Source organism: Coregonus lavaretus (genome assembly GCF_964263955.1).
Source record: "Coregonus lavaretus genome assembly, chromosome: 7".
Lineage (NCBI taxonomy): Eukaryota > Metazoa > Chordata > Actinopteri > Salmoniformes > Salmonidae > Coregonus > Coregonus lavaretus.
The window spans coordinates 45,487,491-45,515,000 of record NC_139994.1 but is presented as its reverse complement, the minus strand read 5'-3'; the positions used below and the strand labels follow the sequence as shown (position 1 = coordinate 45,515,000).

Here is a 27,510-nt window from a genome sequence, read left to right as displayed (position 1 = left end):
ACAGCACATTTAATTTATTTATCTTTATAACATTCATGCGGAGTTGATTGGCTGGATAGAATGACAATTAATTTGCTCAAAATCAACCATATGAAAATCCCTGAAAAATATACTAATTTTGTCAAATGATATTTACAAAAATCCAAGGTCAACTTTCGTAACAATGTGAAGAAAAAACAGATCCCTTGCAAGACACAAAAGCCATGTTATACCACCATGTTATTTGCAGAACTGTGCAAATAGATAGCCATACAAAGCATGTCTAAAATAGCACAAGTTATCTATTGCTACAGTCAGTAGAAGTAGACCTGCAAATGTTTCTCCGAACTGCAAGTCATTAAACATGGGTCGTATTCATTAGTACGCACCAATTCAAAATGTTTTGTAACGGGAAAGGAGAACGAGGGCTTCTTATTGGACAGGTTCTGGTACATCCTTCCCAGTTTTCTTCTGTTTGGTGCCTAATGAATAGGACCGTGGGTGTGCAAATGATTACAAACATACGCGTTATACTGTGCATTATCAAACAGATTGATAAACATTATCTCAACTTATTTGACAAATTGCGAACAACTTTGAACACACCCACGCTTCACACACTCATCCACCCGTCTCTCAAGTCTCCTTTGGTTTCTTTCTATAATCCGTCTTTGGAATAAATTCACATCAATCAGAATTCAGTCCAGACATGCACTCACATGTGTCTGGTTACACATACAACACCTAAATGCTAGCCTGGTCCCAGATCTGTTGTTGTCATCTTGCCAACCCCTATGGTTATAAATATTGGAGTTGGCATAACAGCACAAAAATATATTGGAAGAGGCTACCTAAATGCACTAAATTAGTTGTGAACCATTGTGTTTTGAAATTAATCATAAAGATTGAACAATTTCTACCTGGAAATATCTGCAGGTCAGTGCAATACCTTTCAATTATTAATATTATGTAATATAAATTATCCAGTGCATTCAAATAATAAACACAGTATAACAATGCACCATGCCTTCAACCAGAGAATAAAAAAATAAAATGTCGCTTCCCTGAATATTCGGAAAGTATTCAGACCCCTTGACTTTTTCCACTTTGTTACATTACAGCGTTATTTTTTGTCCATCAATCTGCACTACCCCATAATGACAGTGAAAACAGGTTTTTCATTTTTTTTGCAAATGTATTACAAATAAAAAAACAGATGCCTTATTTACATAAGTATTCAGACCCTTTGCTATGAGACTCGAAATTGAGCTCAGGTGCATCCTGTTTCCATTGATCATCATTGAGATGTTTCTAAAACTTGGAGTCCACCTGTGGTAAATTCAATTGATTGGACATGATTTGGAAAGGTGCCACAGTTGATGCATGTCAGAGCAAAAACCAAGCCATGAGGTCTAAGGAATTGGAACTCAGTTGCCTCCATCATTCTTAAATGGAAGAAGTTTGGAACCACCAAGACTCTTCCTCGAACTGGCCGCCCGGCCAAACTAAGCAATCGGGGGAGAAGGGCCTTGGTCAGGGAGGTGACCAAGAACCCGATGGTCACTGACAGAGCTCCAGAGTTCCTCTGTGGAGATGGGAGAACCTTCCAGAAGGACAACCATCTTTGCAGCACTCCACCAATCAGGCCTTTATGGTAGAATGGCCAGACGGAAGCCACTCCTCAGTAAAAGGCACATGACAGCCCACTTGGAGTTTGCCAAAAGGCACATAAAGGACTCTCAGACCATGAGAAACAAGATTCTCTGGTCTGATGAAACCAAGATTGAACTATTTGGCCTGAATGCCAAGCCTGGAGGAAACCTGACACCATCCCTACGGTGAAGCATGGTGGTGGCAGCATCATCATGCTGTGGGGATGTTTTTCAGCAGCAGGGATTGGGAGACTAGTCAGGATCGAGGGAAAGATGACCGAAACAAAGTACAGAGAGATGCTTGATGAAAACCTGCTCCAGAGCGCTCAGGACCTTAGACTGGGGCGAATGTTCACCTTCCAACAGGACAACGACCCTAAGCACACAGCCAAGACAACGCAGGAGTGGCTTCGGGACAAGTCTCTGAATGTCTTTGAATGGCCCAGCCAGAGCCTGGACTTGAACCCGAACAAACATCTCTGGAGAGACCTGAAAATAGCTGTGCAGCGACGCACCCCATCCAACCTGACAGAGCTTGAGAGGATCTGCAGAGAAGAATGGGAGAAACTTACAAAGCAAAAGGTGCTTCAACAAAATACTGAGTAAATGGTTTGAATACTTATGTAAATGTGATATTTCAGTTATCATTATTTATTTTTGCAAAAATGTCTAGAAACCTGTTTTTGCTTTGTAATTATGGGGTATTGTGTGTAGATTGATGAGGGGAAAATATTTAATCAATTTTAGAATAAGGCTGTAACGTAACAAAATGTGGAAAAAGTCAAGGGGTCTGAACACTTTCCGAATGCATTGTATACTAGACCAGGGCCTGTATTCATAAAGCATCTCAGAGTAGGAGTTCTGATCTAAGAACAGGTTCCCCCTGTCCATATAATCTTATTATGATCTAAAATGCAAAACTCATACACCGAGATGTTTTATGACTATGGCCCCAGATCTGGGTCTAAAGACCATTTGAAATAATTTCAAATACTGTACTTGATTGAGTTTGCCTAGCTTAATGGAACCAATAGAGTAGATCTAAAACTGCAAACCCCACCCATCTGGCACAACAGTCAGGTTAGGAACAAGTGCTTTGGTCAAAAAAACAAAACAGTTTGAGGTTAGAACTAGAAACCCAGTGTTTAGTTATACAGTATAATCTTGAACTACAAAAATGAACTTAATCCCAAATGGCACCCTATTGCCTAAATCAGGGCTATTCAACCGGCCCGTTTATTCATTTAGACTGGCCCTATGATAAATTGTGAAAAAAATCTGACATTCAGTGCCAAAACGACAAGCACTATGGTTTCTAGCACCTAAATTATGTGGCATGTTGATTCTTCTTTCTTTATATGAATTTGGCTCAAGCGTTTGAACGGTTTAAGCTACAAAATATTTTGACCCCATTTCTGAAATCTACGAACAAGTAGGTGCCTTCTGTTTCCCTCTCTAATGCCCACAAGGACTCGTTAGAAGGGATTGTGACAAAACGCACCAAATGACTGAGGGAAATAAATTCAAAGCATTCTTCCTTCAGACTGGAATTTGGCATTACCTGACTTGACATATCTTTGTGTTATTTATTGAGATACTTCGTTATCAGATTTTAAAATGACCTTATTACTTTTAAGAATGTCCTCTGTAGCTCAATTGGTAGAGCATGGCGCTTGTAACGCCAGGGTAGTGGGTTCGATCCCCGGGACCACCCATACGTAAGAATGGATGCGCACATGACTAAGTCGCTTTGGATAAAAGCGTCTGCTAAATGGCATATTATTATTATAATATTATAAGAAGCTTTTAAATGGTGAGCGAACATTGCGCCTTTTCCTTTTCAATGATGATCAAATTTTTGGGTTGCACCTCTACTCACACAATTAATTTTAGCAACATTTAAGAAAGCTACTTTATTGGTGTGTATGCTTTGTTTTTTTTATACAGTTCTTTCGAAGAATAAGCATGTGGAAAATGTCCGCCCCCCTGCAATTAACCTTTTTTACATCTGGCCCTCATAAGAATATAGTTGAATAGCCCAGGCCTAAATAGGAAATAGGGTGCTACTTGGGACGCACACATAAACATCTCCCCTTCTAAACATTGATGTATAGATGTAGAATGTATGATATTTGAAAGGTTTCCCAAAATGGTTTGGCAAATCCTAAATTCAAAGTTAAACTTTTACATCAATGCTTGACTATTTGAGAGAAAGTTTGACTTAAATGGAAGAATGGATTTGAGGATTCACCCCATAGTCATTTCCTCAGTTGGAATGAATCTCCTCTTCACCTTCCGAACTGTGGAGTTCGTCTGCTGACTCGTTCTGGTCGTGTATACCCTCCTCTTCCTCGCTCCTCATCCCCTCCTCAGCTTCCTCTTGTTCATCTCCATCACTGCCATCCTCGTCATCATCATCCTCCTCTTCCTCCTCCTCCTCCTCTCCTCCGGTGTCCTCCTCCTCCCTGACTGAAGGACCTGGTAGAAGACAAAACCATTCAAACTAGAATCTGCATTTGGTGAAGCAGAGCCACTGTTCGCCCCCAGTGCTTTTGTTTTTATTTTGTTGATGAAACGGAAGAGCGGCGTCCGGCAGCGTTGTTAATGAAATTTCGCAGTACATATTCTGCTGTTCTATCGCATGTGCAATGATATCCCCCCAAAGTTACTTCTTGTTTCAAGTAACTTTGTTGTAATATCCCAAACGGATTTGGCAGTTTCACCAAATACATATTCTAGCTTTAAGAGAAGAACAATACTTTGTCACTGGGAAACAAATGTGTGTGTGCGCGCGTGCTAGTGTTGCACGGTATACCAGTACCACGTAATATCACAGTAACAAAATGTCATGATACCAACATTTTTAAAAACCGATGTACCGTTTCATATGATAATACCAACTTTTTCAGCCCTACCAATCTAAAGAACCCGCTGGCGCCGGTTATAAAATGTTTATAAAGTCAGCTGTTTAGTTGAATGTTTGACGGGCAGGGATGGAGACCCTGATCAGTCTTCTGTTACATTTGTACATTTGATACATTGGAGCAGCGCGCAAAGCGAGCGAAGTTAATACATTGTATATCATTTAATCCTGCACAGGCCAGTCAGAGTATAGGCTTTGCAAGTTCGCTGTCACGCAGCAGTGCCAGAGAGGAAACAGCTTCGCGACAGGCATGCTTTCAGCTTTACAGCAAAGAAAACGGCGGAAAAAATATGACTCATAACCTGGAGCTACCTTTTTTTTCTTCCTGCACAATTTTGCACGCATATGATATAATTTCACAAACCATGTCGCGGGCCATTTTAAACTAATCCCGGCCTGCTAATTATTGGTTTCATAACAAACAATGTTGTTCAGTCATGTTACCTAGCTAGCTAAAAACCAGTTAACTTGACAGTAGTTCTAAGCACAGGAAGGAAAAGGGTCTTCTACTTATGAGATGTGCTTCAAAAAAGGTAGGATTCATATAGGCCAAACTATATAAAACATCTATCACTTTCTGGTGCTCCTTACATTCTGTTTGGTGCCTAACGTTTTAAAAGTTGAGAGCAGTGTGTGTATGTTTGTGGGCGAGAGAGTGGTGTGTGTGTGTTTATGAGAGAGGGAGACAGAGTGTGTGAGGGAGGGGGAGTGTGTCTGTGTCCATTCCTCCAGCCAAATCACAGGTAGGCCTTTGCAAATATCAGCAAATTAGCCATTCAATGCAGTATTCTATTATATACAGTGAACAGTGTGAAGTTACATTCAATATGTGTTGCGTTGAGTAGAAGTGTGAATATCAGTGACAGGTGTTTTGTGTAGCACATGCGCAGAACGTTTAGAAAACAGGAACAAGTGTCCGGGGGACGGGGCGAACAGGACGCTAGGCCACTGAATTGCTCCCCCGTGGTATCGCGATACTACTCGGTATCGTGATACTTGGCCTGGTATCATATAGTTAGTAAAATGTTGGTATTGTGACAACACTAGTGCATGACCACAAATTCAAAATGTATTCAAATTATTCCAAACTTCCAACACCCTGGTTCCTTTATCTCGCACACACACACAGCTCTTTCTTTCCTCTCACACACACACACACACACGCACAAAGTTCCCTCTCCTTTGTCTCTCTCACTCACACACACACACGTCTTTTACTCACAGATATCGTCGATGAGTTGAGAGACGCAGGAGCGTATATTAGTGAGGAAGTCCTCCTGCTTAACCTCCAGGGCCTCGGCCAGGCCTTCAGTGTCCACACCAACATACTCTGGGTAGAAGAGGGGCTTCTTCAACTGCCTGCAGAAACTGGGACACACGCATTACAAATTGGATGTCACCCATAGACAGGTGGAGAGAGGATGAGTCAGACACGCACTGCAAATGGCATTTCACCCATAGACAGGAGACACACAAACACAAGATGTTACACCCCACACAGACAGACATTTCAGGTATACAGTGCCTTCAGAAATTATTTATACCCCTCCACTTATTCCATATTTAGTTGTGTTACAGCCTGAATTTAAAGTTCATTAAATTAATTTCTTACCCATCTACACACAATACCCAATAATTACTAAGTGAAAAACAGTTTTTATACATTTGTACACATTTATTGAAAATGAAATACAGAAATATCATTTACATAAGTATTCACACCCCTGAGTCAATACTTTGTAGAAGCACCTTTGGCAGAGATTACATCTGTGAGTCTAAGAGCTTTCCACACCTGGATTGTGTAACATTTGCCCATTATTCTTTTCAAAATTCTTCAAGCTCTGTCAAATTGGTTGTTGATCATTGCTAGACAACCATTTTCAGGTCTTGCCATATATTTTCAATTAGATTTAAGTAAAAACTGTAACTTGGCCTTTCGGGAACATTCAGTGTCTTCTTGGTAAGCAACTCCAGTGTAGATTTGGCTTTGTGTTTTAAGTTATTGTCCTGCTGAAAGGTGAATTAATCTCCCAATGTCTGGTGGAAAGCAGACTGAAACAGGTTTTCCTCTAGGATTTTGCCTGTGCTTAGCTCCATTCCGTTTCTTTTTAATCCTGAAAAACTCCCCAGTCCTTAACGATTACAACCATTCCCATAACATGATGCAGCCACCACTATGCTTGAAAATATGGAGAGTGGTACTCAGTAATGTGTTGTATTGGATTTGCCCCAAACATAACGCTTTGTATTCAGGACAAAAAGTGAATTGCTTTGCCACATTTTTTGCAGTATTACTTTAGTGCCTTGTTGCAAACAGGATGCATGTTTTGGAATATTTTTATTCTGTACAGGCTTCCTTCTTTTCCCTCTGTCAATTAGGTTAGTATTGTGGAGTAAGTACATGGTTCTTGATCCATCCTCAGTTTTCTCCTATCACAGCCATGAAACTGTTTTAAAGTCACCATTGGCCTCATGGTGAAATCCCTGAGCGGTTTCCTTTTTATTTATTTAATTTAATTTAACTTAACCTTTATTTAACTTGGCAAGTCAGTTAAGAACAAATTCTTATTTACAATGACGGCCTACCCCGGCCAACGCTGGGCCAATTGTGCGCCCCCCTATGGGACTCCCAATCATGGCCGGATTGTGATACAGCCTGGAATCGAACCAGGGTCTGTAGTGACACCTCTAGCACTGAGATGCAGTGCCTTAAACCACTGCGCCACTCCTTTCTCTCCGGCAACTGAGTTAGGAAGGACGTCTATCTTTGTAGTGAATAGGTGTATTCATACCCTATACACCATCCAAAGTCTAATTAAACTCTACGGGATTGGTGTCCCATATATGGGACGGTTGAGCTAACGTGCGCTAATGTGATTAGCATGACTGTAAGTAACAGCAAACTTTCTAGGACATAGACATGTCGTATATGGGCAGAAATCTTAAATTCTTGTTAATCTAACTGCACAGTACAATTTACAGTAGCTATTACAGTGAAAAAATACCATGCTATTGTTTGAGGAGAGTGCACAACAACAAAAAACTTATCACGGCAACTGGTTTGATACATTCACCTCTGAAGGTAAATAATGTACTTACATTCAGTAATCTTGCTCTGATTTGTCATCCTAAGTGTCTCAGAAATAACATTTAGCATAGTTTTGTTTGATAAAATCCATTGTTATATTCAAATGTAGGAACTGGGTTCTACAGTTTGAACCCCTGCTGTCTCTGGCTCCACACCCACCCTGCCCGGCCATCTAAATGTGTGAAAGTTAGTGTATAAGCTAATGATCCATCATGTATGACATTCCTGGGAGTGTGTAAACTTACATTTTGTATTACCATATCATGTTGTATGTTCTCTATAGTTATGTACTTGAAAATGTATCAATTGACCAATTCGGCACATTTGGGCAGACTTGATACAAAATAGTCTAGTATTGCAATGGTTCACTGGATCAATTTGAAACTTTTCACACACACTGCTGCTTTCTAGTGGGCAAAATCTAAATTGCACCTAAACTGCAATATTATATTGTGGCCTTTCTCTTGCATTTCAAAGATGAAGGAACAAAAAAGAAAATAGAAAACTGATGTTTTTTTGTTTGTATTATCTTTTACCAGATCTAATGTGTTATATTCTCCTACATCCATTTCACATTTCCACAAACTTCAAAGTGTTTCCTTTCAAATGGTATCAATAATATGCATATCCTTGCTGGTCCTGAGCTACAGGCAGTTAGATTTGGGTATGTCATTTTAGGCCAAAATTGAAAAAAAGGGTCCGATCCTTAAGAGGTTAATAACTTCACCATGATCAAAGGGATATTCAATGTCTGTTTGTTTTTTTACCCATCTACCAATAGGTGCCCTTCTTTGTGAGGCATTGGAAAACCTCCCTGGTCTTTGTGGTTGAATCTGTGTTTGAAATTCACTGATCAACTGAGGGACCTTACAGATACAGTGCCCTCCGTAATTATTGGGACAGTGACAACATTTGTTGTTTTGGCTCTGTACTCCAGCACATGTATTTTCATCCATATCGGGTGAATTGTTAAGAAATTACAGCACTTTTTGTACATAGTCCCCCCCCATTTTTGGGGACAAAAGTATTGGGACAAATTCATTTATGTGTATTAAAGTAGTCAAAAGTTTAGTATTTGGTCCCATATTTCTAGCACCCAATGATAACATCAAGCTTGTGACTCTACACATTTGTTGGATGCATTTGCTGTGTCACACCCTGACGTACGGGACTCTAGTATGTTGAGTCAGGGTGTGGAGTTCTACGTTGTATTTTCTATGTTCTCTTTCTAGGTTGTGTATTTCTATGTTTTGCCGGGTGTGATTCCCAATCAGAGGCAGCTGTCGCTCGTTGTCTCTGATTGGGGATCATAGCCTGTTGTCACTCATTAGTTGTGGGTTCTTGTTCCGTGTAGAGGCTTGTATTGTGTTTAGCCTGAGGACTTCACGTTACGTTGTTTTGTTCGTGTGTTTATTTTGTTAAATAAACATGTATGCATTTCACGCTGCGCCTTGGTCTGACCCGTCCTTCAATGATCGTGACATGCTGCTTGTTTGGTTGTGTTTCAGATTATTTTGTGCCTAATAGAAATTAATTATAAATAATAGTGTCATTTTAGAGTCACTTTAATTGTAAATAAGAATATAATGTTTCTAAACACTTCAACATTAATGTGGATGCTACCATGATTATGGATAGTCCTGAATGAATCGTAGATAATGAGTTCGAAAATTTAAGATGCACAAATATTATACCCCCAAGACATGCTAACCTTTCACCATTACATTAACAGGGAAGGTTAGCATTTTTATGGGGTATGATATTTGTGCATCTATAACTTTTTCACATTCAGGACTGTTCATTACTATCTGTAATTTCTAAATGTTGTAAATGTAATATTTCCGTTTTTTATTTTTAATACATTTGCTCAAATGTCTAAACCTGTTTTCGCTTTGTCATTATGGGGTATAGTGTGAAGATTAATGAGGAATTTCTATTTATTTAATCCATTTTAGAATAAGGCTGTAATGTTAGGCTTGCCATAAAGAGGCTGAATACTTATTGACACAAGACATTTCAGATTGTCATTAATTTGTAAAAATGTCTAAAAACATAATTCCACATTATGGGGCATTGTGTGTAGGCCAGTGACACACAATCTCAAGTTAATCTATTTTAAATTCAGGCTGTAACAACAAAATGTGGATAAAGTCATGGGGTGTAAATACTTTGAAGGCACTGTAACCTACAACAATAACTTACTTTTTGCTTGATGACTTGTACGCCTAAACAGCAAATCAGAGAAAAATAATAACATTTATTAGTTACAGAAAACAGAACGAAAAATAAACAACTATTTTGGGACAGCAGGAGATTTTCCTGACCATGTGACTTTTTGTTGTGGTCAGCGAACAGCATCAACCACTTATTATGTATTATCCTTGATGATTTTAAATGCATATCCACTTGTCCATGTACAGTTGCGGCCAAATATATTGGTACCTTTGCACTTGTCCTAAATAACTTCCCATTTCTTCTCAAATAAGTTGAAGAATAAAATTGATCTCCACACCCTTGTCATTGGACTATTTTTATTTAGAAAATAAAGACAAATGGCACGGACAAAATTATTGGCACCCCTGAACTAGTACTTGGTTGCACAGACTTTGGCCAAGATAACTGCCAACAAATGCTTCATGTAGCCATATATGAGCTTGCTGCACCTTTCTACTGGTAATTTGGCCAACTCTTCAGCAGCAAACTGCTCTAATTCTTCAATGTTTGAGGGGTGCCCTCCACCAACTGCTGTTTTCAGATCTCGCCTTAGGTTTTGGATGTGATTCAGAACTAGACTCATTGCTGACCACTCCAGAACTGCTTCTTGAACCATTCCAGGGTGCTTTTGATATGTGTTTGTGGTTGTTGTCCTACTGGAAGATCCACAACCTGTAACAGACACGCAGTTTTTGGACTCTGGGTTGAACATTGCACTCCAAAGCCCCTTGATAATCTGTTGATTTCATGATGTCTTGCACACATTCAAGGCCTCCAGCGCCAGAAGAAGCAAAGCAACCCCACAGCATTATCGAACCTCCACCATGTTTGATTGTGGGGAGGGAGTTATTTTCTTTGAATAGATGCGGTAAAGAGGTCAATGGAACGCAGACCATGGGAGATAGAAGGATGCCAGATTGGCGCACATTCAACAAATCGGATGTAACAAAGTGGATATTCGTCGAATCCGTCATGATTGGCCAACAATGTGTTTTCGCTGCATAACATTTAGAAGATCTCCCTTTTCAGGTTTAGAAGAAGTGACTGCTAAATGCTAACTCACATTCATATAAGCTGGTAGCATAGAAAAATCGGTGGTGGTAGTCAGTCGTTTTTAACTGTAATGCAGTTGATTAGTGATGACATGAACATGTATTGGGGTCAACATCCATACAAGCATTAAACTCTGATTCTTACCTTAACAGTGTGAAATACACAAACAATAGCCTAAATGGAGGCAAATCTTCCTGGGGGACAATGAGGAGATTCGGGATCTTTCCCCCACGCGTTTCCATGGCATTTCCATTGTTTTGGTCGAGTTCCATTGACCTCTTTACCGCATCTATGCTTCATCTGGTCATTGGTAAACATAGGAAAAACCCACTGCTGAAGGAGACAAAAAGCCTGATTGAACTTGTCATAAGCCTAAAATCATGGGAAAATGTTCTGTGGACCAATGAAACAAAATTAAGAGCTCATTGGCAATATAAATCAGCACTGTGTTTACTGACGACCAAATGACGCATTCGATGAAAAGAACACTCGCCCTACAATCAAAAACGAGGAGGTTTGATAATGCTGTGGAGGTTGCTTTGCTGCCTCTGGTACTGGGGGCCTTAAACATGCGCAAAGCATCATGAAATCAGCAGATTATCAGGCGTTTTGGAGTCCAATGTTCAACCCAGTGTCCAAAAATTGGGTCTCCATTGAAGGTTGTGGGTCTTCCAGGAGGACAACGACCCCAAACACACATCAAAAAGCACCCAGGAATGGTTCAAGAGATGCTGGCCAGCGAAGAGTCCAGATCTGAATCACATCCAAAACCTATGGCGAGATCTGAAAACAGCAGTTGGTGGAGGGTACCCCTCAAACATTGAAGAATTAGAGCAGTTTGCTGCTAAAAAGTGGGCCAAATTGCCAGTAGGATGGTGCAGCATACTCATTGATGGCTACAAGAAGCATTTATCTGCAGTTATCTTGGCCAAAGTACTAGCTCCGGGGTGACAATAACTGTGTCCATGTCATGTCTTTATTTTCTAAATTAAAATTGTAAACTTAAGTCTACAAAAATAAAATTGGTTCTGCAACGTTGAAAATCCAACAACAACGTGTGGTGACCTAAAGTGTTTGAAATGTCAACTTATTTGAGAAGAAATAGGGAATTATTTAAGAAAAGTGCAAAGATGCCAATATATTTGGCCGCAACTGTATATCCATTGTATGGCTGAATATATATAATTTTTTATTTCATTTTTGTCAAATGAAAACAAATCAAATGGAAAAACCACACACTGACCTCTAGGAAGCGGAAGGGGTCGTTCTCCTGGGCGAGGTTCTGGATCCTGCTGTGGACATCCTGCAGACGAGCGTGGTCCTGGGCCACCTTGACTATGTTCCGCTGGATGTTGGGGCCACACTCGCCCCCTTGAGAGCGGGTAGAGTCCCTTAAGGCAGTGAGGAAGCCCTGCAGGTGGACCTGTAACACCTCCCCCACTGCAGTGATCCGCTGGTCCGATTCCTCCAGGAACTTCTGCACAGAGAGAGGGAGAGGGTTGAGAGATGGGGGCAGAAGTGTGCGTTTAACCAGAGAAAACCAACTAACCAGTGTCCAAAGTTTCTCCTCATCTGACACTAAAGTAAAACGCATTAAAATGGAGTAAACACGCAATGAAAATATACAGCTCTGTGAACAAACAAATACATGACATCTTACATTATGATAAGAGTCCGGGTTTGTACTCAGAAAGTGTCACAGAATATGAGCACTGATCTAGGATCAGGTCCCCCACTGTCCATATAATCATATTAATTCAGTCTACAAGAAAAAACATATCCTGGATCAGCACTCTCACCTTGTTAATTCGTTCCTCCACTTTCTGCTCCTGGAGAGTTTTTTCTGCTTTGCTCAACTTCCTGTCCACCTTCTGTAGCTGGGTCTCCAGAATGCCCTGAGGGACCAGAGGGGGAGTTTAGGGGGAGAAGAGAGAGTGGGTTAGGGGGAAGCGAGAGAGAGAGGGTTAGGGGGAAGAGCGAGAGAGAGAGACGGGGGGAGAACCAGTGTTAACTACATTCACTATGACAACAAGACTACAGTAAGGGTAAATGGTGAACTGAACTGGAAATGTCTCCCTTTCTCTCATTGGTTCAGACAAGTAACTTCTGGAAATGGGTTGAACAATTCATTCAAACAGTGAGATCACATGTTTTGTTTGAGTCCTAAATGACACCCTACTCCCTTTATAGTTTACTACTTTTGACCAGAGCCCTATGGGATAGCTTTCTTCCCACTATAGGGAATAGGATGCCATTTGGGACTTGCCCATTGTCTCATTCGCTCACCCACGTCAGACTAGTGACAACAATACAATGACATTCACCTGCGTTCTAGACTCAATGACCATTCTGTGGCGGCCTAGTCTAGAGCACAGAGGTGTGGTCTTTGTATGTGTGTGTGTGGTTCACTAAGGAGTGTGTGTGTTTACCTTCTGTTTGATTGAAAGTGATAGGGGGTACATACTTCTTGCTTGTGAGTGTGTTCTAACAGAGCTTTAACCTTCAGATCTTTCCTGGTGTTCTTTGGTTTTTGGAGTGCTACATTTAGGCATGTACATCACCCTCCTGACTAGTAGACCAACCAACAGAGACTTCTTAACGCTACCCCTCTTCCTACAATCATTGTATTATAGGTTACAACTCTAGAGCCTTTACCTTCAGACCCTTCATGGTGTTCTTCAGGGTCTTGATGGTGTGTCCAGCGTGGCCCCCCTCTATGGTACAGGCGTTGCAGACACACACCCTGTCGTCCATGCAGTAGTAGCGGTACATCTCATCATGTTCAGGACACTTCCTCTTCCTCAGGTCTCCCAGGGGCTCGGTCAGGGGGTGCTCCCTAAACGCAGGCAGCTCCAGGTGGGGCTTCACATGCTCCTGACACATGGACAAAATTAAGAAAAAATAAGTCATGCTCATCTTGAAAATAAAAAACCAAGTTTACAATTTCTTAGAAAAATAAGGTGATATGCACATCCAACACTTGAGAATGGGCGTTTTCAAGTCGTTCACCATTGTTGGTCACCTCCTTTCAAAGTGTGTTGCATTATGGGCATAACATTTTTTTTACATATCATGTGATCAAAGGCCATGCAGTTTTTTTATGAAGTTGCCTTCAAGTCACTGTAGTTTGCTTCTCACCAACCACACCGTGCAGCCATCACCTGCATTGTGGAAGGCACTATTTGTCAATCAGTCATTAGGGGAGTTTTATATGACCAATGTGAACATGGCCAAAGACATGACTGAAACAGGAACCAACTTTTCCATGATTCTAAAGCTACAGGGGATACAAATGAAAGTCATACTTGAGACCTCTCTAACCAATTAATTGTACACAGGCTATGTTTTCAGTTTGTGAGTGTGTGATATGGGGGTATAGAAAAGTTTTAGACATTTATAAAGAAAAACGTTCATAAACAATCGCAGCTATGTTGACAGTGCCATGTTGATCTGAGCCTTGCTGTTAGGAAACCACTAGTGTCCCACTTTAGACTGTCGCAGATGCACCTCCCCCGACTTCACTTGAATTATGGGTGCTGAATAGCAATATTCCATGTATAGGCCTCCTATATCTTTACCTGACACATGGACACCTCGCATTTCAGACACGTCTTCACCGCTAACACCACCGCTCCTCCAGCCCCAGCCCCGGGAGCTCCAGGTTCCCCTTTCCCCGCCTCGCTAGTGTCCCCTGGAGGGCAGTAGTCACAGGGCACAGACACAGGGGTCTTGGCTGTTGCCGGGCGGCCAGCGTCTGGTTGTTGTCTTGACGACGCTGCCTGGACATCAAAGTGACAGCACAGAGAAAGGACAAGGAATAGAGTAAGCTGTGTTTTCTGGTAGACCTATAGGCTATGAATCAGTAGAGTAGGCTATTGTAGAGATGAATACTCCTAAGACTAAAAGGTCATCTTTACAGTGACAGGCCTATAAAATAGCAATAATTAATCAAATGAATGGCATTAGGTAATCACGATTAATCAACATTTTAGAATTTGCTCAAATTTGGACCTAAATCAATAATTTTTGATTTAAAAAGCAGTGCATTGAAGCAGTAGCACAGTCATTCCTGTGCCATCCAAATTTGTGCATAGCCTAGTCAGTGGTCAAGTTATCCGGTTGGCTAGCTATCAAACCAAATAAATTGTGGCTTGCGAGTTGTTTAAAACGGCCCGCAACTTCTACATGATTTTGGCTAGAGGGGCACAGTCTTCCGCGATGTAGTTGAAGGCGCAAGCATTGACTGTAGCAGTGTTGTGTTGTGTTCTGCGCTTAACCCACTACAGTCGATGCGGTGAAAGGTGACAGAGCTAGAGCGGTGTTTGTCATCCCGAAAATCGGTCTTCTCACAACATTGTCTGTAGCGTTCGAACAGTTTGGGCTACACACTATTATGACCCCTCGGTGGAAAGGTGATACTCTCACGAACACGTATATATCAGTTCTGTTTTGCTCTAGGACACCCACAGGCCTCACAAGACTAGTCTGAAGGTCCCCCGGTACCAGTTGAAAAAATAAATTGACTTATACAGTACCAGTCAAAGGTTTGGACACACCTACTCATTCAAGGGTTTTTCTTTATTTTTACTATTTTCTACATTGTAGAATAATAGTGACGACATCAAAACTATGAAATAACACATATGGAATCATGTAATAACCAAAAAACAAATCAAAATATCTTTATTTTAGATTCTTCAAAGTAGCCACCATTTGCCTTTGACAGCTTTGCACACTCTTGGCATTCTCAACCAGCTTCATGAGGTAGTCACCTGGAATGCATTTCAATTAACAGGTGCATCGGTATGCTTTAGGACCATGCGGACATCTCAGAGCGGTCAGTTAGGCTGTTTCAGCCGACTGGATTTAGGATCCACAGGGACACCACAGAACGTGCGAACAGAGGCAGCTGTTGCCTGTGTGTGTTGTGCTTTTTCTCCGAGTTGTAAAAGCAAGCAGAGCAGAAACTGGCTACTCTTTATTTGACTGATATCGCTGGCAAGGAAATGCTGTTTGACTTAACAGAAAAATAAGTATTTATTCCCAGTGCTGAGTTAGTGTAACTGACATGTAACGTTAGCTAATGCATTACCTGTTTCATCCCCTCTCGACTGAAGTAAATGAACTAGCTAGTAGCTACCACAGCCAGTTCAGCTCTAGCCTCTAGCTATCTGTCAGGTAGCAGTATCTAACAGCTTGTGTGTATGGAAATGTTTTGTAGCCTTTGTTCTGTCCCGTTTCAACAGAAGTAAATTAACTTGGCTAGTTTTCACTAACTTTAGTTATTATTTTTTGCTTCAATCACACTACACCTGAATCAAATGATGAAACCAGCAGCCAAACAATTGAAGAACGATATTCTGACATTTTTTGAGAGCACAATGTGAGTTTTTATTAGTCAGTATAGCAATGTAACGTTATTGATCTGTCAGTTTCCCTAGCTTATTCCCTACTTTTTACACTAACATGGTATTAACAGCTCTACATGCTTCACTGTCATGGTGCACAGTCAGTACACAACACTATGCTCATCATGTCTTAGCAGGATCAGATGGTGACAGGTGTCCCAGAGAAGGTCTCCGGCGCTCAGGTGAATTTTGCAGTATATTATAACAGTCAGTGAATGGATACAAAGTTCCAATCTTGAGTTGATGGGTAGGCTACAGTCTACGATCTGGGAATAATGGTCATTTCAATTATTGAACCATTATATTATCCAAGAATCAATGTATAAATGTACACCAAGGTCATTCTTTGTCATGCCTCATCTGAGCAGGATCAGATGTTGACAGGAGTCTCTCAGCAGGGTCAGGCAACCAGGGAAGACCAGTCTGTGACAGCGCTGAGGTAGTCTTTTGCCGATGCAACACTTCTGTCTGTGCATCAAAAACTGGACAAGCCAGAAGCTTCAAATTCAAAATAGTTTCAAACACAGTCTGACAAACCTCTAAAGTTGATTTCCAAACTTTCCAAAGTTGATTTTACGATGACACAGAACATGTAAAACAAAAATGTGAGTAAGACCTGGGAGACACTATTGATGATGAATGGATACAGATATGTTTGAATGCCCAGTCACGTTCATATGTGACCGACCGGCTAGATTCGGTCTTATGTAGCAAAATTTGAAATTGTGTTTTTTTACATTGGATAAAAGTAGAGACTCAGAGCTAGAAAATTGTATATCATACACTACAGTTGATGAACAATGGGAGAGTAATTCTGCTTTGAAAGTTGATAAACTTGTAACCTCACTTTTGAGAAAATGGCCATTGAATGTTTTGGTACACCTACTGGAGAGCTCTTCTTTGTCTACACCCATTCAGCATCATTCACACCCTCTTAAGCTTTAGCCCCACCCAGCTCTTTAAGGATTCACATGTGAGGCCATGTACTAAACAACCAAAGATTTCAAGACTAAAGGCTGGTTTATATTACGGGTGTGTTCGTTAATTCAATCTGGAGTGCAAGAGTGTGCTCAAGAGTGCACTCTGGGCGCGCGTAAATTCAGAGCGTTGTCAGATTGTCCGTTCGTAAATTCAGAGTGTTTCGCTCTGAGAGTTCAGAGCACACACTGGACGCTCTGGCCAAAGAGTAGGGTTGATTTGAGCGTTCTGACCTAACAGCAGCAGTCAAGCACCCAAGCTAACTGGCTAACATTTGCTAGCTACTTCCAGACACAAATAAGGGAACAGCTCACTCTGACCATTTTACTAACCCGAGCAGAGCTGGTTAGGCTGTTCTTATATTATCCAGAGCATTGGTGACTGCAACTGTGCTGCTGGCAACAATTTAATTACGCTTTTTTGCCAACGTTTACTGACACCGGCCATATTCAACGGGTGTTGAGCGTTCGTAAATTAATCAGTTATTCTGCGCTCTGAAATCGGAGTAGATAGCCAGAGCGAATTTACCAGCTACGTCTATCGACAGCTGTCACAGTGACATCATGAACATTCTATTGAAATGGTTACTTGCATAGTGGAGTCTTGTTTAGACACGTAGCTAGCTAGCTATCTAAATAATGAACCATAATCCCAACTCATAACGTTACTACCCTGCATGAATCTGCAGGTACAGTGGCTTGCGAAAGTATTCACCCCCCTTGGCAACTTTCCTATTTTGTTGCCTTACAACCTGGAATTAAAACGTAATTGTAATGTTTTACACAACATGCCTACCACTTTGAAGATGAATAATATTTTTTATTGTGAAATTAACAAGAAATAAGACAAAAAAACAGGAAAACTGCAAAACTGCTCCAGCTCCTTCAAGTTGGATGGGTTCCGCTGGTGTACAGCAATCTTTAAGTCATACCACAGATTCTCAATTGGATTGAGGTCTGGGCTTTGACTAGGCCATTCCAAGACATTTAAATGTTTCCCTTTAAACCACTCGAGTGCTGCTTTAGCAGTATGCTTAGGGTCAATGTCCTGCTGGAAGGTGAACCTCCGCCCCAGTCTCAAATCTCTGGAAGACTGAAACAGGACTCCCTCAAGAATTTCCCTGTATTTAGCGCCAGCCATCATTCCTTCAATTCTGACCAATGACCCAGTCCCTGCCGATGAAAAACATCCCCACAGCATGATGAAAAACATCCCCACAGCATGGTGTTCTTGGGGTGATGAGAGGTGTTGGGTTTGCCCCAGACATGGCATTTTCCTTGATGGCCAAAAAGCTCAATTTTAGTCTCATCTGACCAGAGTACCTTCTTCCATATGTTTGGGGAGTCTCCCACATGCCTTTCGGCGAACACCAAACGTGTTTGCTTATTTTTTTTCTTTAAGCAATGGCTTTTTTTCTGGCCACTCTTCCGTAAAGCCCAGCTCTGTGGAGTGTCCTGTGGATAGATACTCCAATCTCCGCTGTGGAGCTTTGCAGCTCCTTCAGGGTTATCTTTGGTCTCTTTGTTGCCTATCTGATTAATGCCCTCCTTGCCTGGTCCATGAGTTTTGGTGGGCGGCCCTCTCTTGGCAGGTTTATTGTGGTGCCATATTCTTTCAATTTTTTTATAATGGATTTAATGGTGCTCCGTGGGATGTTCAAAGTTTCAGATATTTTTTTATAACCCAACCCTGATCTGTACTTCTCCACAACTTTGTCCCTGACCTGTTTGGAGAGCTCCTTGGTCTTCATGGTGCCACTTGCTTGGTGGTGCCCCTTGCTTAGTGATGTTGCAGACTCTGGGGCCTTTCAGAACAGGTGCATATATACTGAGATCATGTGACAGATCATGTGACACTGATTGTACACAGGTGGACTTTAACTAATTATGTGACCTCTGAAGGTAATTGGTTGCACCAGATCTTATTTAGGGGCTTCATAGCAAAGGGGGTGAATACATATGCACGCACCACTTTTCCGTTATTTATTTTTTAGAATATTTTGAAACAAGTTATTTTTTTAATTTCACTTCATCAATTTGACTATTTTGTGTATGTCCATTACATGAAATCCAAATAAAAATCTATTAAAATTACAGGCTGTAATGCAACAAAATAGGAAAAACACAAAGGCTGTAGCTAACCAACCAGGTTCAATGTTAGCTAGCTAACATTAGGCTATAACTAGCAAAGCAAATGGCTCTGAGATACGAATAATATTACTATACAGATCATACATGTAACGTTAGCTAGCGAGCCAGCCAGCTAACATTAGCTAGCTAGCTAACAGTACACTTTAACATGAAATGAAAAAATTCTGACAAAAGTAGAAACGTGTAATATCTGAAAATGTAGCTAGCTAGACTATCTTACCCGTATACATGGATGGACGCTTCGCCCTCTTTGTCACGGATGCCATGGTTACCATAAGTTTGAAGATGTAATCCGGAGACAGGTGTTTTATACAACAGCCTTCTGTGTGTTCTCTTTTCGACTGTCTGCATATTTGCAATCAAACGCCAGAATTTTCTCCATCTCCTTAGCTATCATACTCTAATTCCACCGTGCATTCCACTGATTTCAAAACTCGGTCCTCCAGAAGGTGGAGAGCAACACCTTTGCAGTTCTACTACGTGATATCTTTCAAAAAAGCACATACTGACCAGCTCATGTTATAGACAGAAGCGTGCTACATGGCAGACCAATCCGAACTCATCTCTCGGTATGTCCAGCCCACTCATTGTCTCAGCCAATCATGGCCAGGGGGAAGGTTCCTGTCTTTTTCTGTGGCTAAACCCACTAGGCTCGTAATTTAACAATTGTATTCATATTTACAGATGACATACAAGTTTGTTATTAAGGCACATGAAAGTTCACATTCCAGAAGGCATTTCTGCCAAAAAAAACGCATTTTGTGTGTGAAGTAGTGACGCACGACATACGCCTAGTTTCCTGAAATGAGTCACATTTAATCTCAGACATAAATTACTGCAGTTTAAGACCATTCATAGAACATACTATATGCCAGTGAACTTGAATATATTACACTCAGAAATGTAATTCCTCTGCTAGAGGTGTAAAACACAAGGGGACATATTTGCTTATGTTATGCTCTTGTGAAGGCTGGCTGAATTTTGGCAAAGAGTATGTTCTTTTATCTCAGCATGTCTACAGATTCTCCCTTCTCCCTGTTTTTGTTTGTTTGTAAATGTTGATACTGAAGACTTATCAGAAGAAACTGTGTAGCCAAGCATTTATTGCGGCTAAGAATTGCATTGCCATTAATTGGAAGGTTGGTTGTCCTCGCACAATGTCACAATGGATGGCAGAAATGTCATTATCACTAGACTTGATTTATTACAAGATTAAGGGTATACTGTGCAACTTTCATAAATGCAGGATACCTTATATAATTAGAATACTGTATGACAAATGGAGTCTGCATTGAAAACATGCCCACGTCAGTGAAGATACCTATTTAGACAATCCCTAGCTGCTGGGCGGCTCAGTCCTGGCACTGGGGGTCTGCCATACTGTTGGTTGTCACTCTGGCCTTGGACTAACACACCTGAAACCAATCATTAATGTTTCACTAAGATCCTAAAGCTGAGTGGGGTGTGTTGGGTTGGGGCGCTGCAGGGCAGTGGACCCCTAGGGGCAGGACGGGGCGATCCAGCTATATTGTGTACAAGTAAAAAGAGCTCTACAATACTGTCATGACTTGCCCTCATGGGCTGAGGATCAAAGATCCCGGCTAGGCAAAGGTTTGAACACCCCGTCTCCTGGGGGCCAGTTTTATGACCGGTCATAAATTCCTTGCAGAAACGTTATTTTCCGTGCCATGCAGTATTGGGAGAGGGAATTTGATTTTAGCATTCTAGATGAGATGATTGAGAACAAATCAATATGGAAAACAGTCAGTGGCCGCGCCCAGATGAGCCCAAACATGATGGAATGCCCCTTTTACCGAGGGCATAAAAAGCCTTGAAAAACAAATTAACATTAGACCAAGCAGATTACGCTGTAAACCGGATGATGCAAATGGTTGAATTTCTACCAGACCAGGAAGCGTGAAGCTGAAGCTACACGGCTTAAAATGGTTAGACCAGAAAGCCCCACGGCTTAAAATGGTTGACACGCTACAGACCAGCATACGTGAAGCGTGAGCTAAACGTTACAAAATGGTTAAACTCTACAGACCAGCTGACATGCAGCACGAGCTGAATATGGCAAAATTGTGAAACTCTACACGAGGTGAAGAAAAAGACAGCGCACTAGACCTTAGCATTACCAGTCTGCAGCTGGCATGTATAGTCGTCTAGAGAACTTTCACTAAAGACACGAGTTGGGAAGGACAATCCCTCTCAGACAACCATTGGTCCATCTGCAGTAACTATTCTAACAGATCAACTCTACGAACTACAGGGTATGCATTCTAACCACCACTACGACTTGAAACTCTACCAAGGACATTGGGATCTCTGGTGGGAAAACCATAGTCCTACATCATCAACTCACCTAGAGGACAGCTACACGTAAATACATGTTGCATTTCTAACCCGAATGAGCGGCTGCTAAATATTTGTATTTCCGTGAGCGGAGTTTCCAAAGTATCAACGATAGTTTGAATCGTTGTCTCTCCCTTATTATTATTATTATTATTATTATTAAGCCATTTAGCAGACGCTTTTATCCAAAGCAACTTACAGTCATGTGCGCATACGGACCAGTTCTCCCTTCCAAGCATTCATGCTATTGTTAGTCCAGTCCACTAGGGACCTGTTTTCATTGTATTACTTTAGTAATCAACAACATGTGTGTGTGTGTGTGTGTGTGTGTGTGTTTGTATTGTGCTATTATTTAGTTAGTTAGTAAATAAATAATTAAGCCAATTTGTGTATTGCTGATTCATCAATATGGTTAGGGTTCTTGCAGGTTCAAGGATTATGCGATGTTCAGATTGAGACTGATAAGAGGTAATTATTTAATAAGTGACAGTTATTGATATATAACATACATATACATATATATATATATACATATATATATATATATATATACACACACACACACACACACACACACATACATACATACATATATATGTATATAAGAGTTTAATTCAGGAGATGGTAACTTGTTAAACAACTTCTTCCGTGGTGCCCCAAATTCCTAATGAGTTAATTGTTACATGATGAATTTAATCGAGTGACAATTAAACATAGTTAGTTGATTCGATAAATAACAGTCATACATTAAATTAAGTCACGTCACGACAGTACTATTAGGCCTGTGATATGAATTACAGTGCCCTCCGTAATTATTGGGACATTAAGCATTTTTTTATTTTGGCTCTATACTCCAAAGGTTTGGATTTGAAATCAAACAATGAAGTTAAAGTGCAGACTGTCAGCTTTCATTTGAGGGTATTTTCATCCATATTGGGTGAACAGTTTAGAAATTACAGCACTTATTGTACATAGTCCCCCCATTTTAGGGGTGCAAAAGTATTGGGACAAAATCACTTGTGTGTATTAAAGTAGTAAAAAGTTAAGTATTTGGTCCCACATTCATAGCACGCAATGACTACGTCAAGCTTGTGACTCTACAAATTTGTTGGATTCATTTGCTGTTTGTTTTGGTTGTGTTTCAGATTATTTTGTGCCCAATAGAAATGAATGGTAAATAATGTATTGTGTCATTTTGGAATCACTTTTATTGTAAATACTTCTACATTAATGTTGATGCTACCGTGATTAGGGATAATCCTGAATGAATCGTGAATAATGCTGAGTGAGAAAGTTAGAAGCACAAATATCATACCCCCAAGCAATGCTAACCTCTCACCATTACAATAACAGGGGAAGTTAGCATTTTTGGGGGGGTATGATATTTGTGCGTCTATAACTTTCTCACTCATCATTATTCACGACTCATTCAGGATTATCCGTAAGCATGGTAGCATCCACATTAATGTAGAAGTGTTTAGAAACATATTCTATTCTTATTTACAATAAAAGTAACCCCAAAATAACCCACAATATAGTAATATTAGATAGTGTAGAAATGCAGGAAATTAGCTTTAGGATGGCCAAAAATAAATCTGAGGGAGGACCCCCTGACCCCCCGCCAGGTTATGTCCCCCCCACTTCTAAAACCAAAGTTGCGCCCCTGGTTCCATGTAGTGAATCTGTTATTCAATAGGTTTGTATGGGCTAATAGCAGTAAGGACCCCAAAAAAATTTATCAAAACAATTTTTTTGCAGATTTCAAGGGGTCTTAAAATTCAAAATCAAACACCAAAATGATCCTTGGTATGATCTTCTTAAAACAATTCCATATAGTTTAGTAGAACCCCCCCCCCGGCTTAGACAGGGCTTAGGCTCTTGTGGGTTAAAAGGGTCAATGCGGAAACACATGCGCTTAAGCGGTGAAGAAATGGAGACGTAATTAACAACGGCAAAAATTACACCGATAAACGTCAGGCATTAACACGTTAACTTTGACAGCCCTACTATAAACTGATATCAACTTTACTTTTCTGCTTTTACCACAACTTCTGTGACCAAGCGCCGTATGTATCAAGCGTCTCAGAGTAGGTGTGCTGATCCAAGATCAGCTGCCCCCTGTCCAATAATCTGATTCATTATGATTGAAAAAAGGCAAAACTGATCCTAGATCAGCACTACTACTCTGAGACACTGTGAAAATTGTCCCAGACCACACATACCTGTCCCCGGAAGCGGTAGTCGTCGGCGATGTTGGCCAGCTTGAAGTTCTTCTGCGAGGTTGCGGAGCAGCGGTGGCTCTCGCGACACTCGGGGCAACGGAAGCGACCTCGCTCTGCCTGGCGTTTGAGGCGGCGGACGCAGAGGAGGCAGAAGTTGTGGCCGCAGGGCAGCAGGTGGGGGTCCCGGAACAGGTCCAAGCACACGGGACAGGTGAGCTCGTCTTCTAGAACAGTGGACTGATCCATGGAGGTAGCCATGATGGGAATGGAAAAGGGGGAAAGGAAGGGAGCTGAGCTGATGTGAGAGGGGGAAGAGCCGATGTATTTGTAGTTTGGTCGCAGTAGCTGTAGAGTAGTAGAAACAGAAAATAATTTAGTAAGATGTTAAGAGATGTCGTAAAATTAAACATTGATAGGAGTTTATATCCCTCTAATAGAAACATGGTTATTGGAGTATTCAAAGTGATCAGCTAAGAAGTAACACATTTGGCAGTTTTACACAAAACTGGATTCAAACTTTTAACTTCCCATTTCCTATCAACACTGTTGATGTTGGTTGAAAAGTGTAAGCGATGATTCACCCAGCTCTGAACTTGCTGACAAAACCTAAAGTTGAAAGGTAATTTGTGGTCGTAGTTGCATGTCCGCTGGGGTGTTTCATTAGGTCGATTCTGTTGCGAAACGTTTTGCAACTGAAACGGTTTACTCCAAACGGAAAACCTTTTCCAAGGAAATCCAGAGTTACTATTGTACAAATTAATGTTGGTCCTTCCCAGTTTCGTCCCGTTTGCTTCCGTTTGTCATAAACGGTAAACAGTTTCATTGCAAGACGTAACGAACAGGGATGGATATTAAGCTAGCCCCCTAGCCCATGGCTACTTTTCAGACAGGACTAGTACAGTAGGAAATTTGCACAACTAGCCCATCAGCTAGTGAAAATGTGTGTATTTGGACCCGGCCTAGTAAAAATGGTGGTCTACTAGCCCAGCTGGCCAGTGCCCAAAATTCTTAATTCCATCCCAGGTAATGAATAGCTACATCCCTGATAGGCCAATTTGAATTCCGATAGTAGCCTCATAACTCACCATAACATACAGTGCATTCTGAAAGTATTCAGACTCCTTAACTTTTCCCACATTTTGTTACGTTACAGCCTTGTTCTAAAATTGATTAAATAAAAAAAATCCTCAGCAATCTACACACAATACCCCATAATGACAAAAATAAAACAGGTTTAGACATTTCTGCTAATTTATTAAAATAAAAAGTATTCAGACCCTTTGCTATGAGACTCGAAATTGAGCATCCTGTTTCCATTGATCATCCTTGAGATGTTTCTACAACTTGATTGGAGTCCACCTGTGGTAAATTCAATTGATTGGACATGATTTGGAAAGGCACACATCTGTCCATATAATGTCCCTCAGTTGACAGTGCATGTCAGAGCAAAAACCAAGCCATGAGGTCTAAGGCATTGTCCGTAGAGCTCCGAGACAGGATTGTGTCTAGGCACAGATCTGGGAAAGGGTACCAAAAAATGTCTGCAGCATTGAAGGTCCCCAAGAACACAGTGGCTTCCATCATTCTTAAATGGAAGAAGTTTGGAACCACCAAGACTCTTCCTAGAGCTGGCCGCACGGCCTAACTGAGCAATCGGGGGAGAAGGGCCTTGGTCAGGGAGGTGACCAATAACCTGATGGTCACTCTGACAGAGCTCCAGAGTTCCTCTAGAGACAGAAGAACCTTCCAGAAGGTAAACCATCTCTGCAGCACTCCACCAATCAGGCCTTTATGGTAGTGGCCAGACGGAAGCTACTCCTCAGTAAAAGGCACATGACAGCCAGCTTGGAGTTTGCCAAAAGGCACCTAAATGACTCTCGGACCACGAGAAACAAGATTCTCTGGTCTGATGAAACTAAGATTGAACTCTTTGGCCTGAATACCAAGCGTCACGTCTGGAGGAAACCTGGCGCCCTCCCTACGGTGAAGCAAGGTGGTAGCAGCATCATGCTGTGGGGATGTTTTTCCAACGGCAGGGACTGGGAGACTAGTCAGGATCAAGGGAAAGATGAACGGAGCAAAGTACAGCGAGATCCTTGATGGAAACCTGCTCCAGAGCGCTCAGGACCTCAGACTGAAACTGGGGTGAAGGTTCACCCTCCAACAGGACAACGACCCTAAGCACACAGCCAAGGAGTGGCTTCGGGACAAGTCTCTGAATGTCCTTGAGTGGCCCAGCTAGAGCCCGACTTGAACCCGATCGAACATCTCTGGAGACCTGAAAATAGCTGTGCAGCGATGCTCCCCATCCAACCTGACAGAGCTTGAAGATCTGCAGAGAAGAATGGGAGAAACTCCACAGATACAGGTGTGCCACGCTTGTAGCATCATACCCAAGAAGACTCGAGGCAGTAATCGCTGCCTAAGGTGCTTCAAAGTACTGAGTAAAGGGTCTGAATACTTATGTAAATATATTTGTGTTTTATTTTTAATAAATTAGCTAAAATTTCTAAACCTTTTTTTGCATGGTCAAAATGTGGGGGGAAAATACAATTTAATCAATTTTAGAGTAATGCTTTAAAGTAACAATGCGGAAAAGGTCAAGAGGTCTTGAGTACTTCCGGAATGCACTTTAACGTTACATGACACTTTTTCATTAGATGCACTGTAGCTAGCTACCTCTTTCAACGTCAACGATACTGGAGACATCTAGCTACGTCTTGTATGCCAATGCAATGCCTGAAAACAAAAGCAGTTGGGTTCAAACCTATTTATATTATAAATAGATTACACTGACCTACATGGACTGTTCCAGTTTAGAGAGCCAACGTTAGCTATCTAGCTAAAGTTAATTAATTAGCTAGCTATCATAGGTTACACAATAGTAGCGCGAGCGCACCTTGTGGCGCTAGGCGTTGGCAACAATTACAAACATTGCCGCATATACCTTACCTCTATCACAGAAGACACCGTATTTCACAACTTCTTTAGCCTCTCTCATTCCTTGCCACACCGGAATATCCAGTGAACACGTTTCAGGCATTTACAATCGTTTGACCATTCTAACCAGGAACAGAACTTGAGCTCGCTCAATCGGTGACGCTAGGGGCAAACTGATCGTGTTACGTCAATAGAATGCGCGTGTGGAACTTTGTTGTATTATTATTAAACTGTAACATACAAAATACAGAACAGACAGAGGGATTACATATAGAAGAAATTACAAATAAAAAATTAATAAAAATCCACATATCAAATCCAGACAGGTAGCAAATACAGTTTGAGACATTTTGTTTTGCATACATTTTAATGATTCTAAATAATATTCCAAATCAGTAAAACATATTTTTAAAGGGCCCGTTTCTTAATACATTTTGATTTGTGTATGAAAAATGTTCCTAATAAAATTAAGAGATTAATGACATACTGACGTTCAATTGTAGAATCAGTGTCGTACAATAATGTTAAACTTGCATATTTCAATGGTT

At 41.1% G+C, this 27,510-nt stretch overlaps 1 protein-coding gene across 1 annotated transcript; it reads right to left on the bottom strand.

Annotated features, from left to right (window-relative positions):
• LOC311132929 (E3 ubiquitin/ISG15 ligase TRIM25-like) lies at positions 1–27,148 on the bottom strand. Its single transcript, XM_084166317.1, has 9 exons — positions 26,975–27,148; positions 24,023–24,367; positions 14,488–14,688; positions 13,565–13,783; positions 12,709–12,804; positions 12,153–12,386; positions 9,845–9,867; positions 5,777–5,922; positions 1–4,109 (listed from the first exon to the last, which is right to left on the bottom strand). The coding sequence occupies exons 2-9, from the start codon at positions 24,278–24,280 to the stop codon at positions 3,898–3,900; spliced, it is 1,389 nt and encodes a 462-aa protein (XP_084022443.1). The 5' UTR covers positions 24,281–24,367; positions 26,975–27,148; the 3' UTR covers positions 1–3,897.
• Between the last annotated feature and the right edge of the window lie 362 nt (positions 27,149–27,510).